Below are 14,278 nucleotides of genomic sequence, written 5' to 3'. Positions count from 1 at the left end.
TAATCCACAAGGTTACGTCTACTCATTTATACCCTTCCAAACCCTTCGTCCGGTGCTCTGCACACAGTAGGAGCTCGATAAATGCCAGTGATTCATTGCTGAAATGCTCGAGAAGTAAAAATTCATGCACATTTTGCAAGTAGTGGTAATAATTCTCGAACACCCATTTGTTTTGCAATGATAACGATAATAACTGTATCGTATTTGTTAAGCGCTCAATATGTGCCAAGCACTGTTCTAAGCGCTGGGGTAGATACTAGGTAATCAGGTTGGACACTGTTTCTGTCCCATGTGGTGCTGGTGCTCACAGTCTTAATTCCCATTTTACAGATGACAAAATGGAGGCCCAGAGAAGTGAAGCGACTTGCCCAAGGACACGCAGAAGACAAGAGACAGAGCCAGGATTAGAATCCACGTTCTGACTCCCAATCCCGTGCTCTTGCCACTAGGCCACGTTGCTTCTTTGTACTGTGCTAGGGCTTGGGACCACAACATTAACATTAATAATAATGTTGGCATTGATTAAGAGCTTACTAGGCGCCAGATCGCAACCCACTGGGTAATCCCACCTACCCTGGCAGACAACCATCTCTGTCAATTCTCTGTTTTGACCGACACACGTCCATAGGAGAACACCTCAGGTCTCCGGAACCAAGTTTCACTTACTCATCCGGATCTAAGAATGGATTCTCAGCAGACGGAAAGTTCTGAAAAAAAATCCAGGAAAGAAGGCGGAGACATGAAGCAGAAGTAAGAATCTTCAGGAAAATGCTCGCTCCCTACAAAGCACTTGCCTCTCAGTGAATCCTGTTGTCCCAATGCAGCGAGAAGATCCCGTCACCCGATGACAAAACCCATCTCTCCCGCACCATCTCCGTGGTGGAAGGATAGTTTCAGAAGGACGTACTACCACCGACTGTCATGATGCCTAGCGCTGAAAAATGTAGGGAACTAGGAAGACTGCGCTAGGCTTGGTCGGCTCAGAAAACCATTTCAAAAAACCCCTAATGCCCAAAGGGAAACAGCAGGACACCATGTTGTATTTCAAAGGCCCAAAATATATGCTTTTCCCCAACCAAGTGCGTAGGAGTTGAGGGCGTGTGTGGCTTTGTGTTGTCCCTTTCTAGTCGCGGATCGTCGGTATTTCCAAACCTCTCCACTGTAGGCTGCCGTACCAGGCACGTCGAGGTCCTGTTGAATGTCCTGCAGTTTTCTCTTCGGCCCTCCTATCATCCGATTCCCTCACGAATTTACACCTAGTGATCCGATGAGACAGGGGCTTCTCTCTTGCACAAACCCACGCCCTGAGGGAATCTCAGGCATGTTGGACCCCAGAGACATCCCAACGCCCACGTCCACACCCGACCGTCCCCACAATGTTTGCTGTATCCATTCATTCATTTGATCGTACTTATTGAACGCTTACTGTGCCCTGTCTTATTTGTCCAGACAGGGATGAACGTTCCCTTATTCCCCAGTCATTTTCCACCACAACGCATAGAGAAAACACATATTCTCAGTGTTTTGCTCAACCACTTCCCATCTGCTGGCACAACAGTAATGCGTTTTGTTCACTTTGGTGCAGCAAAAGGGTATTTCCTTTGGGACTATTTTCCATTCTAACTCGTATCCATTTATCTCTTTATTCCTAATAAAGAATCCACCCTTAAAGAAAAACATTTCAGAAATCAGTCTGCCGGTACTGCTCTCCGAGTGGTTGAAGTAGCTACCAAAGAACACCGCCTAAAGCTACTCAAGGCCTAAGATCGGTCAAAAATAGAACGGCAAGCAGAATGTTCAGATAAATGTATTTCCACAGGTCTCTCTCAAGTCCTCCTCTTATGTTTGGATGGTGATGATTCCGATTAAAAAGTCTTGAGGTTAAATCGTATCTAAGATGCTCAATGCGACTAAGGGATCTGCCAAGTTTACCAGTCCCTATCTTAAGGTAACAAAGTGACAAAATTACTATTGCATTTCATTTGTCTTCTGAAAAAGAGTTGGGAATTCATTAATGGATTGATAAGTAATTATAAGATAGGAATATGTGTTTACCTAGATCTTTATTGATATATAAATATATAGAGAGATATAAATGTGAGTGTATAGAGGATAAAAGTGAAACAAAATACCTTTTTTTTTTACAAGGATTATAGCTAAAATTTCAGAATAGTCAGCTTAATCATCAAGGGAGTGAACCGAAGACTCTAAACAAATACTTCTTACAATTTAGAAGAAAAACGAAAATCCACATATCCCTTCACTTGACCCTCCCACTCTAAATGCCTTCCGGGAAAGAACTTCACTTTCCACCCGTCAATCGATCAATCAGTGGCAGTTATTGAGGGCTCACTACGTGCTCTGCACTGTACTAAGCATCTGGGAGCAAACGATACAACAGAATCAGCGGATACGTTTCCTGCCCGTAACGAGCTTACGGTTAAAGTCGAGTGACTTTTCCCTACCTTCCGTGAGAGTTTCAGTGATTTGCAACCAAATGAAAAACCTCCAGAGCTGAAGCGTTGACTGTCCTTCTCTCCGGACCCGACATCTCACCCGGTTCCACGCCCCATTCTGCCAGCATCGCTTCCAGGCCAGACTCAGCATCAAGCAGCAAGACCAGATCACGAGCGACGAAGTTCCGGATCATCTTCGGTCTCTTAATATCGAAGCTCTGCCTGCTCTGATTCAACTCCGGTGGGCCAGACGCGTGAGAGGAGTGAAACATAGCAGGAGACCCATACAGGGTAGAGATGGCGTCTAGCCACCCTAGTGTACTCACCCAAGTGCTTAGTACAGTGTTCCACACGCAATAAGGACTCAGTACATAAAAATACTAGCGAACTATTGATTGGGGACTCGAAAGCGAGGAGGACAGAGGAGGCATTTTAGGGATAAGGTAAAAAGGCGCCTCAGTCGACATGTCTCAGCTGAAAACTGGGAGCCCATGGGTGAAGACAGACCAGCAAGGAGCACTGCAATGAGGGAAGGGAGCGACTCTCTGATAAAAGACTAGCATGGAGAGAAGGATGGGGAGGCCAGGGTATACAGTGCCGGGCTGTATACGACACAACGAGGAATGACATTTTGGGGGGGCTGGGACTATGGATCCCTAGGTGGTGAACTGCATGATCAGTGGATAGGAAAGACAATTCTCTCTCCCCTCTCTCTTCCTCTTTCTCTTTCTCTCAGTCATATTTATTGAACATTTGGTATGTGGAGAGCACTGTACTAAGCGCTTGGAAGAGTACAATGTAACAGAATAAGTCACGTTCCTTGCCCACAATGAGCTTACAGTCTAGAGGGAAGCAGCTCTCTCTCTTTCTCCCTGGTCTTTCCTTCACGAACTGACTTCCAATAATGCTCACCAAGAATTCTCCGAAGTACAGAATCAAATCCGCCTCCTCTAAATAGCGTTCCCGGGCTTAGTGGAAAGAGCACAGGCTTGGGAGTCAGAGGACATGGGCTCTAATCCTGACTCCACCACTTGACTTCTGAGTGACTTTGGGCAAGTCACTTAACTTCTCTGTGCCTCAGTTACCTCATCTGGAAAATGGGGATTAAGACTGTGAGCCCCATGTGGGACAAACTGATTATCTTGTATCTACCCCAAAGCTTAGAACAGTGCTTAGCACATAATAAGTGCTTAACAAATACCATTATTAGGATTACTTTTATCGGGGAAGACTTGATGTCGCCATAGGGGTCATCTTGGTGTCCTGCCTGGGGCGTAAAGGAGATTCACGGGAGATCTCATAGCTGACACACGGATGGGTTCCTGAGTGCTCTGTGAGGAGCCGAGTGCCAGGAATTCCTTTGATGTCCCGGGGGTGAACTAAACCTGTGGGAGATATCAGCGTGTGGAAGCTTCTTTCTGTCCATTCCCGTTGGATTGTGCTTAAAGGGACGGCCCCGTAGGCTGGGATGGCATTGACGACAGCAGTCGGGAGAGGAAGGCCAAGAGGGGTAGGTGACGGGTGGAAGTGGACGATGACGAATTTTCTCACTTTCAGCAGGTCCCTGGACTTACGGAAGAGCCAACGTGATGCATAGAACTTTTGCGAGGCCACTTGCTGTCCGGGTATCGTCGTCCTCGGTGTCTGACGCCTAAGGAGTTCGAGACAACTCTCGAGGAAGGCAGCGTGGAGAATATGGCCACCAGCTGGATTTCGGTGACCGAGAGGAGCCGTGGCTACAAGGCATACGGTGAAAAGCTCGCTACCCCCCTCGTCTTCCAGCCGGACTCCCCGATAAACCGTCAGGCCACCCGAAGCAAGCGGAAACTTCCTCTCTTTCAAAGGCGCAGGAAGATGTGGGCAGATTCAGAACCAGACGGAGGCGGGAGGGTCTGTTCTGCTAATCGAACGCTGGCCTTGCCTCGTAGAAACATCCCACTGACAGCCAGGAGGAGGAAGCGGATCGCGGCGCTTCATCGACTCCCTCCTTCCTCCGCCACCATCACACTTCTGAGTAGAAAAAGACCATGGAGGGAAGTGAACCCGTCCTGGATTTAGATCAGAGCTGGTGGGGGGCTCCAAATCTCCCTGGACGGCGGGGTTGTCCCTCAGCGGGACCTGGGCCTCTCGATTCCGCTCCCTCGCGGGAAGGCCTCGGTCCGAGGACTGAGGGGTGTCCGGGGATCGGGGAGTCCCCTGCCGTAATAAGAGAGAGTTCCAAAAATTACCCGAGAGCTACCTAAAGTGGTATTTACATGAACTGAAGTTTAAAAAGACTTGGGCAGAGGGGCAGGGGATCAGAACCCTCCACTAGCAATAACTGGTGCTATCACCAAGCGGGATGAGGGGGTTGTTTCCGTTTTGATCAGGGCCCGTTACAATGACAAGGGTGACACCCTGTGACGAGTGTTTCCCCTGGCCTAGCTGAAGGGTACGGACAAGGTCAGAGGCCTCTCTGAGCCTCCCCAGGAGAGCTAGCGGGTTCATACTTTCACATTTCCTCTTCTGCCATCTCCAAAGGGACAGGGTGGACGTTGAATCCAAAGTGGGGGCGTGGGAGGGTTTTTCACCCTCCCAGCCCACTTGTGGTTCAGAGTCAGTTTGGCAGGAGGGAGAGAGACGTGTGGAAAACCCACGACGATCACGACGGGTACCTTGCTTCAGAAAAACTAATGAAAAGAAAACCACTCCCCAAACGAGAACACAAAGAAATTAGAATACATGGAGTGGGGAGGGCCTGGGGCTGAGGATCTGCTTCCTAAGTTATGTCAAACGCTCAGTCCACACGTGAAAAGGCAGCGGGCTTTCCTTCTTCTGGGGTAGACGGTAGAAAACACGCTCCTGGGCTGTCTTCGGAAACCTCCCGTCCACGCCACTTAGGGCCAGGTTTGAAATTCAGTGACTTCCCCCGGGAGAAAAAAAAAAAAAAATCGAGAAGTCTCTTCCGCGCAGGTTTCCGGCGACGGACATCAGCTAACCAGGTAGTTGTGCATCTCCCTGGTGTTTATGCTCAGAACCACGCCTGAGTGATTGCCTAGGAAAACGGGAACAGAGGCAAGGTTAGGCGTCATTCGTCATTTAGGAACCCACGGGCCCAAAGCCGTCGAACCGGATGGCCGCCTCATCGAACAAAACGGCCACCTCGTCTCCAAGGAAGCCTGCAGCCGTCGCAGGCACCAATGGGATTCTTTCCGTCTCGGTGCCTTAAAGCCGGTGGTGAGGGGTGACGGGCTTTTTCAGTGACCGCGTGGGATGGGCCTCTTCGCCCCCGAAACTGGTGTTTTCCGGAAGGGTGTGGGGTGAGAGGAGAGCGTGAGATCCGCCATGCCACTGACCTGAGACTGGACACTGAATGGCATCAGCAATAAGGGGGTTCTGGAACTGGACAAGTGTCCCTCTCTCTCAGAAGAGGCCCCTGTAAGGCAATGGTGTGGAGAGGGGGACAGGGGGACGAGGACGCCATGCCGTCAACTTTATTATCATTATTGTTATCATCACTGCGGTACTTGCGAAGCACTTACTACGTGCCAAACGCTGTTCTAAAAATGATCATAATAATCGTCGTATTGTCTAAGCGCTTACTATGTGCCAGGCACTGTATTAAGCGCTAGGGCAGATACAAGGTGATTGAGTTGGACACGGTCCCTGTCCCACATGATTGGGGTATTTGTTAAGCGCTTACTGTGTACTAAACCCTGGGGTGGATCTATCCAAATCGGGTTGGACATAGTCTCCGTCCCACATGGGGCTCAGAGTCTTAATCCCCGTTTTACAGATGAGGTCACTGAGGCTCAGAGAAGTGTAGTGATTTGCCCAACTTCACAGAGCAGACAAGTGGTGGAGTCGGGATGAGAACCCAGGTCCTTCTGGCTCCCAGGCCCGGCTCCTACCCACTAGGTGCTGGAGTAGATATGAGTTAATTCACTTAATTAATGGCACTTACTGAACACTTATTGTGTGCAGAGCACTGTACTAAATACTTGGGTGAGTACTAGTTGATGGGATTGGACATAGTGCCTGTCCCACTTGGGGCTCACTGTCTATGTAGAAGGGAGTGAGATTTAATCCCCATTTTCCAGATGGGGTAGCTGAGGCACAGATGAATGATATAATAATAATGTTGGTATTTGTTAAGCGCTTACTATGTGCAGAGCACTGTCCTAAGCGCTGGGGTAGACACAGGAGAATCAGGTTGTCCCACATGGGGCTCACAGTCTTCATCCCCATTTTTCAGATGAAGTAACTGAGGCCCAGAGAAGTGAAGTGACTTACCCACAGTCACACAGCTGACAAGTGGCAGAGCTGGGATTAGAACCCATGACCTCTGACTCCAAAGCCCGGGCTCTTTCCACTGAGCCACGCTGCTTCTCTATGCTTCTCAGATATGACTTACCTGGATTCCCCCAAAAGACATGGGGCAGAGCTGGCATTAGAACCCAGATCCTTTGACTCCCAGGCTTGTGCTTTTCCCCTTAGGGAGTCGGCCAAGGGGAATCTGGAAATTATGGACTAGAAAATGTCTAAAGTGCCATGAGGCACAAAGGGAACACCAGAAAATTGGGCTGCCCCAGCTATTGTTTTAATGAGATGTTCATCCATCCCCTTGATTCTATTTATCGCCATCGTTCTCGTCCGTCCGTCTCCCCCGATTAGACCGTGAGCCCGTCAAAGGGCAGGGACTGTCTCTATCTGTTACCCATTTGTCCATTCCAAGCGCTTAGTCCAGTGTTCTGCACATAGTAAGCGTTCAATAAATACTATTGAATGAATGAATCTCCAAAAGGCCTTTCCTGACTAAGCCCTCCTTACCTCTTTTCCCACTCCCTTCTGTGTCACCCTGTCTTGCTCCCTTTTTTCATCTCCCCTCCCGACCCCACACCACTTATGTCCAGAACTGTCATTTATTGATTTATATTAATGCTTGCCTCCTGCTTTAGACTGTAAGCCCTAAGTGGGCAGGGAATGTGTCTGTTATATTGTTCTATTGTACTCTCCCAAGCTCTTAGTACGGTGCTTTGCTTAATAAATGTGATCGACTGATTGACTGTCTCATAATAATAATAATAATTGTTGTATTTGTTAAGCACTTACTATTTGCCAGGCACTGTACTGAGCGCTGGGGTGGATATAAGCAAATCGGGTTGGACACAGTCCCTGACCCACATGGGGCTCACAGTCCTAATCCCCACTTTTCAGATGAGGGAACTGAGGTCCAGAGAAGTGAAGTGACTTGCCCGAGGTCACACAGCAGACAAGTGAGGGAGCTGGGATTATTCATTCATTCATTCATTTTTATTGAGCGCTTACACTGTGTGAGGCACTGTACTAAGCATTTGGGAGAGTATAAACAGACACATTCTTGCCCACAACGAGCTCACGGTCTAGAGGGGGAGACTGACATTAATAAAAATAAATAGATAAGTTACCTACAGGTACATACAGATAGAAGCAGCGTGGCTTAGTGAAAAGAGCCCGGGTTTGTGAGTCAGAGGTCATGTGTTCTAATCCCGGGTCGGCCACTTGTCAACTCCGTGAGTTTGGGCAAGTCGCTTAAGTTCTCTGTGCCTCAGTTACCTCATCTGTAAAATGGGGATTAAGACTGTGAGTCCCACTTGGGACAACCTTCTAACATCGTGTCACAGTCTACCCTGATTCCCTTTAGTAGGAGAACAGGAGGCCCCAGGGACTGGTGGAAAGAGCATGGGCTTGGGAGTCAGAGGACCTGGGTTCTAATCCTGATTTTGCCAGTTGTCTGCTCTGCGGCATTGGACAGGTCACTTCACTGCTCCATGCCTCAGTTCCCTCACCTGCAAGTGGGGATGCGATTGACTGTGAAAACAAGGGGGAGCAGAAAGGTTGGATCTGATGCCTACCCCAGTGTTTAGCACAAAGTAAAACTTTAATAAACGGTGGAGTCAATTTGGCTGTTGCATTTGATCAAAATCAGTCAACGGTATTGATTGAATGTGTACTCACAGAGTACACAACTCAACTCTCAACTCACTAGTTGAGAGATTACAATAGAGTAACATGGGCAGGAGCCCTGCCCTCAAGGAGTTTACAGTCTACTCATTCAATCCTATTTACTGAGTGCTTACTGTGTGCAAAGCACTTTACTAAGTGGTTGGGGGAGTTCATTAAAACAAGAAACAGACACAGAAGCAGCGTGGCCTAGTGGAAAGAGCCCGGGTTTAGGAGTCGGAGGACATGGGTTCTAATCCAGACTCCACCACCTTTCTGCTGTGTGACCCTGGGCAAGCCACTTCACTTCTCTGTGCCTCAGTTACCTCATCCGTAAAATGGGGATGAAGACGCTGAGCCCCACGTGGGACAACCTGATGACCTTGTATCTGCCCCAGTGCTTAGAACAGTGCTTGGCGCATAGTAAGTGCTTAACAAATCCATTGTTATTATTATTTCCTGCCCACAACAAGCTCACAAGGGTATAGAGGGTATAATAATGGCTATCCCTGCTCCTCAAAGCAGTCAATCACTTTGCCCTCTCCTACCTCACTTTGCTACTCTTCTACTCCAACGCAGCCCGCACACTTCGTTCCTCTAATGCCAACCTCTCACTGGGCCTCCATCTCATCTATCTCACCTCCAACCACTAGCCCACATCCCGCCTCTGGCCTGGAACGCCCTCCCTCCTCATATCCCACAAACAATGACTGTCTCCCCCTTCAAAGCCTTATTGAAGGCCCATTTCCTCCAAGAGACTTTCCCTGATCAACCTCTCACCCTTTGCTTTTCTCCCATTCATTCATTCAATCCTATGTATTAAACTCTTACCATGTGCAGAGCGCTATACTAAGTGCTTGGAAAGTACAATTTGGCACCAGATAGAGACAATCCCTACTCAACAATGGGCTCACAGTCTAGAAGGGGGGAAGGCAGACAACAAAACAAAACAAGTAGACAGACCTCACTCCCTTCTAGGTCACCCTGACTGGCTCCCTTTATTCATTCCACCCTTCCAGCCGCACACCACTTCTGTACATCTCTGCAATTTTATTTGTTTATATTAATGTCTGCTTCCCCCTCTAGACTGTAAGCTCACTGTGGGCAGGGAATGTTTCTATTATCACATATTATTGTATTTGTTAAGCACTTACTATGTGCCAGGCACTGTTCTAAGCAATGGGGTAGATACAAGGCAATCGGATTGGACACAGTCCCTGTACCACTTGGGGCTCAAAGTCTCAATCCTCATTTTACAGATGAGGGAACTGAGGCACAGAGTAGTTAATTGACTTGCCTTAGGTGACACAGCAGACAAGTGGCAGAGCTGGAATTAGAACCCATGACCTTCTGACTTCCAGGTCCAAGCTCTATCCACTATGCCATGCTGCTTCTCTAAGTCCTTCTCTCACAAGCACTTAGTACAGTGATCTGCACAAAGGAAGTGTTCAGTACATAACAATTGACTGACTGACTCTCTTTGGCTTTTCTGAGACCTTGAGCCCCATGTGGGACAGGCACTGGGTCTAATCTAGTCATCATGTATCTACCCTCCCCTAATCTCCCTGTTTAATAATAAAGTTGGTATTTGTTAAGCACTTACTATGTGCAGAGCACTGTTCTAAGTGCTGGGGTAGATACAGGGCAATCGGGTTGTCCCACGTGAGGCTCACAGTCTTCATCCCCATTTTACAGATGAGGGAACTGAGGCACAGAGAAGTTAAGTGACTCGCCCACAGTCACACAGCTGCCAAGTGGCAGAGCAGGGATACGAAACGATGACCTCTGACTCCCAAGCCCGGGCTCTTTCCACTGAGTCACGCTGCTTCCTAGTTCCTTCCTGTTTAGACTGTGAGCCCATTGTTGGGCAGGGATTGTCTCTATCTGTTGCCGAATTGTACATTCCAAGTGCTTAGTACAGTGCTCTGCAAGTAGTAAGCGCTCAATAAATACGTCTGAATGAATGAATAGTGCTTTTTTTATCATTATTATTATTGGTCAGGGACTGTGTCTTCATATTGTTCTATTGTACTTTCCCAAGCATTTAGTGCTCTGCACACAGTAAGCACCGTCATTACTGTTGCGGTCTTATTTGACGGACAATCCCGCTCCCACTTTCATAGCCTATTGAAGGCACACCTCCTCCAAGAGGTCTGCCTTGACTAAGCTCCTTTCCATGTCACCCTTTCACTTGGATTTGCTTTCATTCACCCCCCGCCCCCTTATCCCCCCAGCACTTATCCCACCTCCTCACCGTCCCTCGGTCTCGCCTATCCCGCCGTCGACCCCTGGGCCACGTCCTCCCGCGGTCCCGGAACGCCCTCCCTCCTCACCTCCGCCAAACTGATTCTCTTTCCCTCTTCAAAACCTTACTTAAAAATCACCTCCTCCAAGAGGCCTTCCCAGACTGAGCTCCTCTTCCCCCTCTACTCCCTCTGCCATCCCCCCTTTACCTCTCCGCAGCTAAAGCCTCATTTTCCCCTTTTCCCTCTGCTCCTCCACCTCTCCCTTCCCATCCCCACGGCACCGTACTCGTCCGCTCGACTGTATATATTTTCGTTACCCTATTTATTTTGTTAATGAATTGTACATCGCCTTGATTCTATTTAGTCGCCATCGGTTTTTACGAGATGTTCTTCCCCTTGACGCTGTTTAGTGCCATTGTTCTCGTCTGTCCGTCTCCCCCGATTAGACCGTAAGCCCGTCAAACGGCAGGGACTGTCTCTATCTGTTGCCGACTTGTTCATCCCAAGCGCTTAGTACAGTGCTCTGCACATAGTAAGCGCTCAATAAATACTATTGAATGAATGAATGAATGAATTCTGCACAAATCTGTAATTTATTTATTTCAATTAATGTCTGTCTCCCCCTCTAGAGCGCCTTGTGGGCAGGGAATGTGTTTACCAACTCTGTTATATTCTTCCCCCCTCCCAGCGCTTATTATTGAGAAGCAGCGTGGTGCAGTGGAAAGAGCATGGGCTTTGGAGTCAGGGCTCATGAGTTCGAATCCCAGCTCTGCCACTTGTCAGCTGTGTGACTGTGGGCAAGTCACTTAACTTCTCTGTGCCTCAGTTCCCTCATCTGTAAAATGGGGATGAAGACTGTGAGCCCCACGTGGGACAACCTGCTTCCCCTGTGTTTACCCCAGCGCTTAGAACAGTGCTCTGCACATAGTAAGCGCTTAACAAATACCAACATTATTATTACTATGCTCTTCACACAGTGAGTACTCAATAAATACGATCGATTGATTGTTGATAATAGTAAAGTGCTTAATATCAGTCAGTTATTGAACACTTACTATGTGCTGAGTACTGTTCTAAGCGCTAGGGAGAATAAAACAGCAACAGAGTTGGGAGACAAGTAGTGAATAGTCTAGTGGGGAAGACAAATGGAAAGAAATAACAGATAAGGAAACAAACAGATGTCAAGGGTAAGTGTCTGAGGGCTGTGGGACTGGCGTGGGGACAGAATCAAAGGGCTTGAAAGGTACAGATCCAAAGGCTTAGGTGAGGCAGAAGTGAGGGTAAATAGGTGTGGAAATGAGGGGTTATCAAGAAAGGCCTCTTGGAGGAGGTGTGATTTTTGTAGGACTTTCAAGACAGGGAGAGCCATAGTCTGAATGGGGAGGGAGTTCCAGGTCAAAGGGAGGAAGGGGTAAGGAGTCTGTGGCCATGATAATAACAGTAGTAATGATGATGATGATAATGATACTGATGGTATTTGTTAAGCACATACTTTGTGGTAGACACTGTATTAAGCTCGGGGTGGATACAAGCAAATCACAGTCTTGGACACAGTCTCTGTCCCCTGTGGGGCTCACAGGCTCTATCCCCATTTAACAGATGAGGTAACTGAGGCACAGAGAAGTGTCTTTGACACTGTAGACCACTCCCTTCTCCAGGAAATGTTATCTAACCTTGGCTTCACTGTCTCCATCCTCTCCTGGTTCTCCTCCTAGCTCTCTGGCCATTCATTTTCAGTGTCCTTTGAGGGCTCCTCCTCTGCCCCCCACCCCCTAATTGTGCACAGATAGAGCACGGGCCTGGAAGTCAGAGGATCTGGGTTCTAATCCCAACTCTGCCACTTGAGGCCTTGGACAAGTTGGTTAACTTCTCTGTATCTCAATTCTCTCATCTATAAAATGGGGTTTAAGACTGTGAGCCCCATTTGGGACAGGGACTGCAATCAACCTGATTATCTCTTTATCTACTGCAGCACTTAGAACAATGCCTGGCACATAGTAAGTGTTTGAGAAATACCACAATTATCATTATTTTTACTGGGGAAGGAAAGAGAGAGAAAGAGAGAGGGGGAGAAAGACAGATCCCCATTTTATAGACAAGGAAACACGGAGAAGTTAAATGACTTGTCCAAGGTCACACAGCAGACAATTGGTTGAGCTGGGATTAGAGAGGGAAGAGGGAGGACAGCAAGGAAGGAATGAAGGAGGGAAGTTCCCTGCGTGCTTTGCCAAAACCGTGATTTGTTTTTCTTAACTGAGATTAAAACCTCAAAAATTGTATGGGGCCTCCTTGGCAAATATGTAGGTCTGGGAGAGAAAATATCTGCTTTTGTGAATGAAAAATGAGTGTTTCGTTGTTTGCCCAATTAGCTTTTTTCCAAACAGAAAATTAGGCAGTCATCCAAGAAATTAAATTTACCTGGAGCCAGCCATGTGGCAGAATCAGAGCCAGGAATTCCTTCTGTCTTGGGGCGCCTGTCCCTGAAATCCTCTCATAACAGAGGGCAAAAATCCACCTTTTCCTCTCCATCCAAACTGCTACCGAGGTAATCCAATCACTCATCCTATCCGGCCTTGATTACTGTATCAGACCCTTTGCTGACCTCCCAGCCCCCTGTCTCTCCCCACACCAGTCCAGATTTCGTTCTGCTGCCTGGATCTTTTTTCTAAAAGAACATTCAGGCCATGTTTCTCCACTCCTCAAGAACCTCCAGTGGTTGCCCACCCACCTCTGTCACCATTGGCTTCAAAGCAGTCAATCCCCTTGCCCCCTACCTCACCTCACTACTCTCCTCCTCCAAGCCAGCCCGCGTACTTCGTTCCTCTAATGCCAACCTGTTCCCTGGACCTCGATCTCATCTCTCTCGCTGCCGACCTCTCACCCACATCCTGCCTCTGCCCCGGAGCACCTTCCCTCCCCGAATCCCGGAGAGTCAAAGCCTTATTGAAGGTCCACCTCCTCCAAGAGGCCTTCCCTGACTAAGCCCTGCTTTCCTCTTCTCCCACTCCCTTCTGGGTCACCCTGACTCACTCCCTTTCTTCATCCTTGCCTCCCATCCCCACACCACTTATCTCTATATCTGTAATTTATTGATTCTTATTAATATCTGTCCCTCCCTTTAGAATGTAAGCTCGTGATGGGCAGGGAATGCGTCTGCTTACTGTTATACAGTACCCTCCCTAGAGCTTAGGACAGTGCTCTGCACATAGTAAGCGATCAATAAATATGATTGAATGAATTAATGACTACTAAGTGCTTGGGGTAGGACATTATAACAATAAAGAGACACATTCCCTGCCCACAGTGAGTTTACAGTCTACAGAGGGTCGGCAACAGCGTAGCTCAGTGGAAAGAGCCCGGGCTTGGGAGTCAGAAGTCATGGGTTCGAATCCCTGTTCTGCCACTTGGCAACTGTGTGACTGTGGGCAAGTCACTTAAAAGTCTTAAAAGTGCCTTTGACACTGTACACCATCCCCTTCTCCTCCACACTTTATCTCACCTTGGCTTCACGGACTCCGTCCTCTCCCGGTTCTCCTCTTATCTCTCTGGCCGCTCATTCTCTGTCTCCTTCACGGGCTCTTCCTCCTCCTCCCATCCTCTAACCGTCAGGGTTCC

At 48.2% G+C, this 14,278-nt stretch overlaps 1 protein-coding gene across 3 annotated transcripts in view; it reads right to left on the bottom strand.

Moving 5' to 3' along the window:
- Positions 1–5,150: 5,150 nt before the first annotated feature.
- SORCS2 (sortilin related VPS10 domain containing receptor 2) overlaps positions 5,151–14,278 on the bottom strand; it is a 1,085,532-nt gene continuing 1,076,404 nt past the window's right edge. For 2 of the 3 annotated variants that reach the window (XM_029063664.2, XM_029063667.2), the window contains 2 exons: positions 5,792–5,871; positions 5,151–5,490 (listed from right to left, as the gene is read on the bottom strand). In XM_029063664.2, coding sequence (XP_028919497.1) covers positions 5,467–5,490; positions 5,792–5,871 — 104 coding nt within the window. In that variant the 3' untranslated portion in view covers positions 5,151–5,466. The remainder of the gene's footprint in view (positions 5,491–5,791; positions 5,872–14,278) is intronic. The other variant, XM_029063665.2, reaches the window with a different exon arrangement.

Source organism: Ornithorhynchus anatinus, chromosome 4 (assembly GCF_004115215.2).
Source record: "Ornithorhynchus anatinus isolate Pmale09 chromosome 4, mOrnAna1.pri.v4, whole genome shotgun sequence".
In the NCBI taxonomy this organism is placed as follows: domain Eukaryota; kingdom Metazoa; phylum Chordata; class Mammalia; order Monotremata; family Ornithorhynchidae; genus Ornithorhynchus; species Ornithorhynchus anatinus.
Note: the sequence above shows the minus strand (reverse complement) of the source record. Positions and strands in the feature narration are given on the sequence as shown.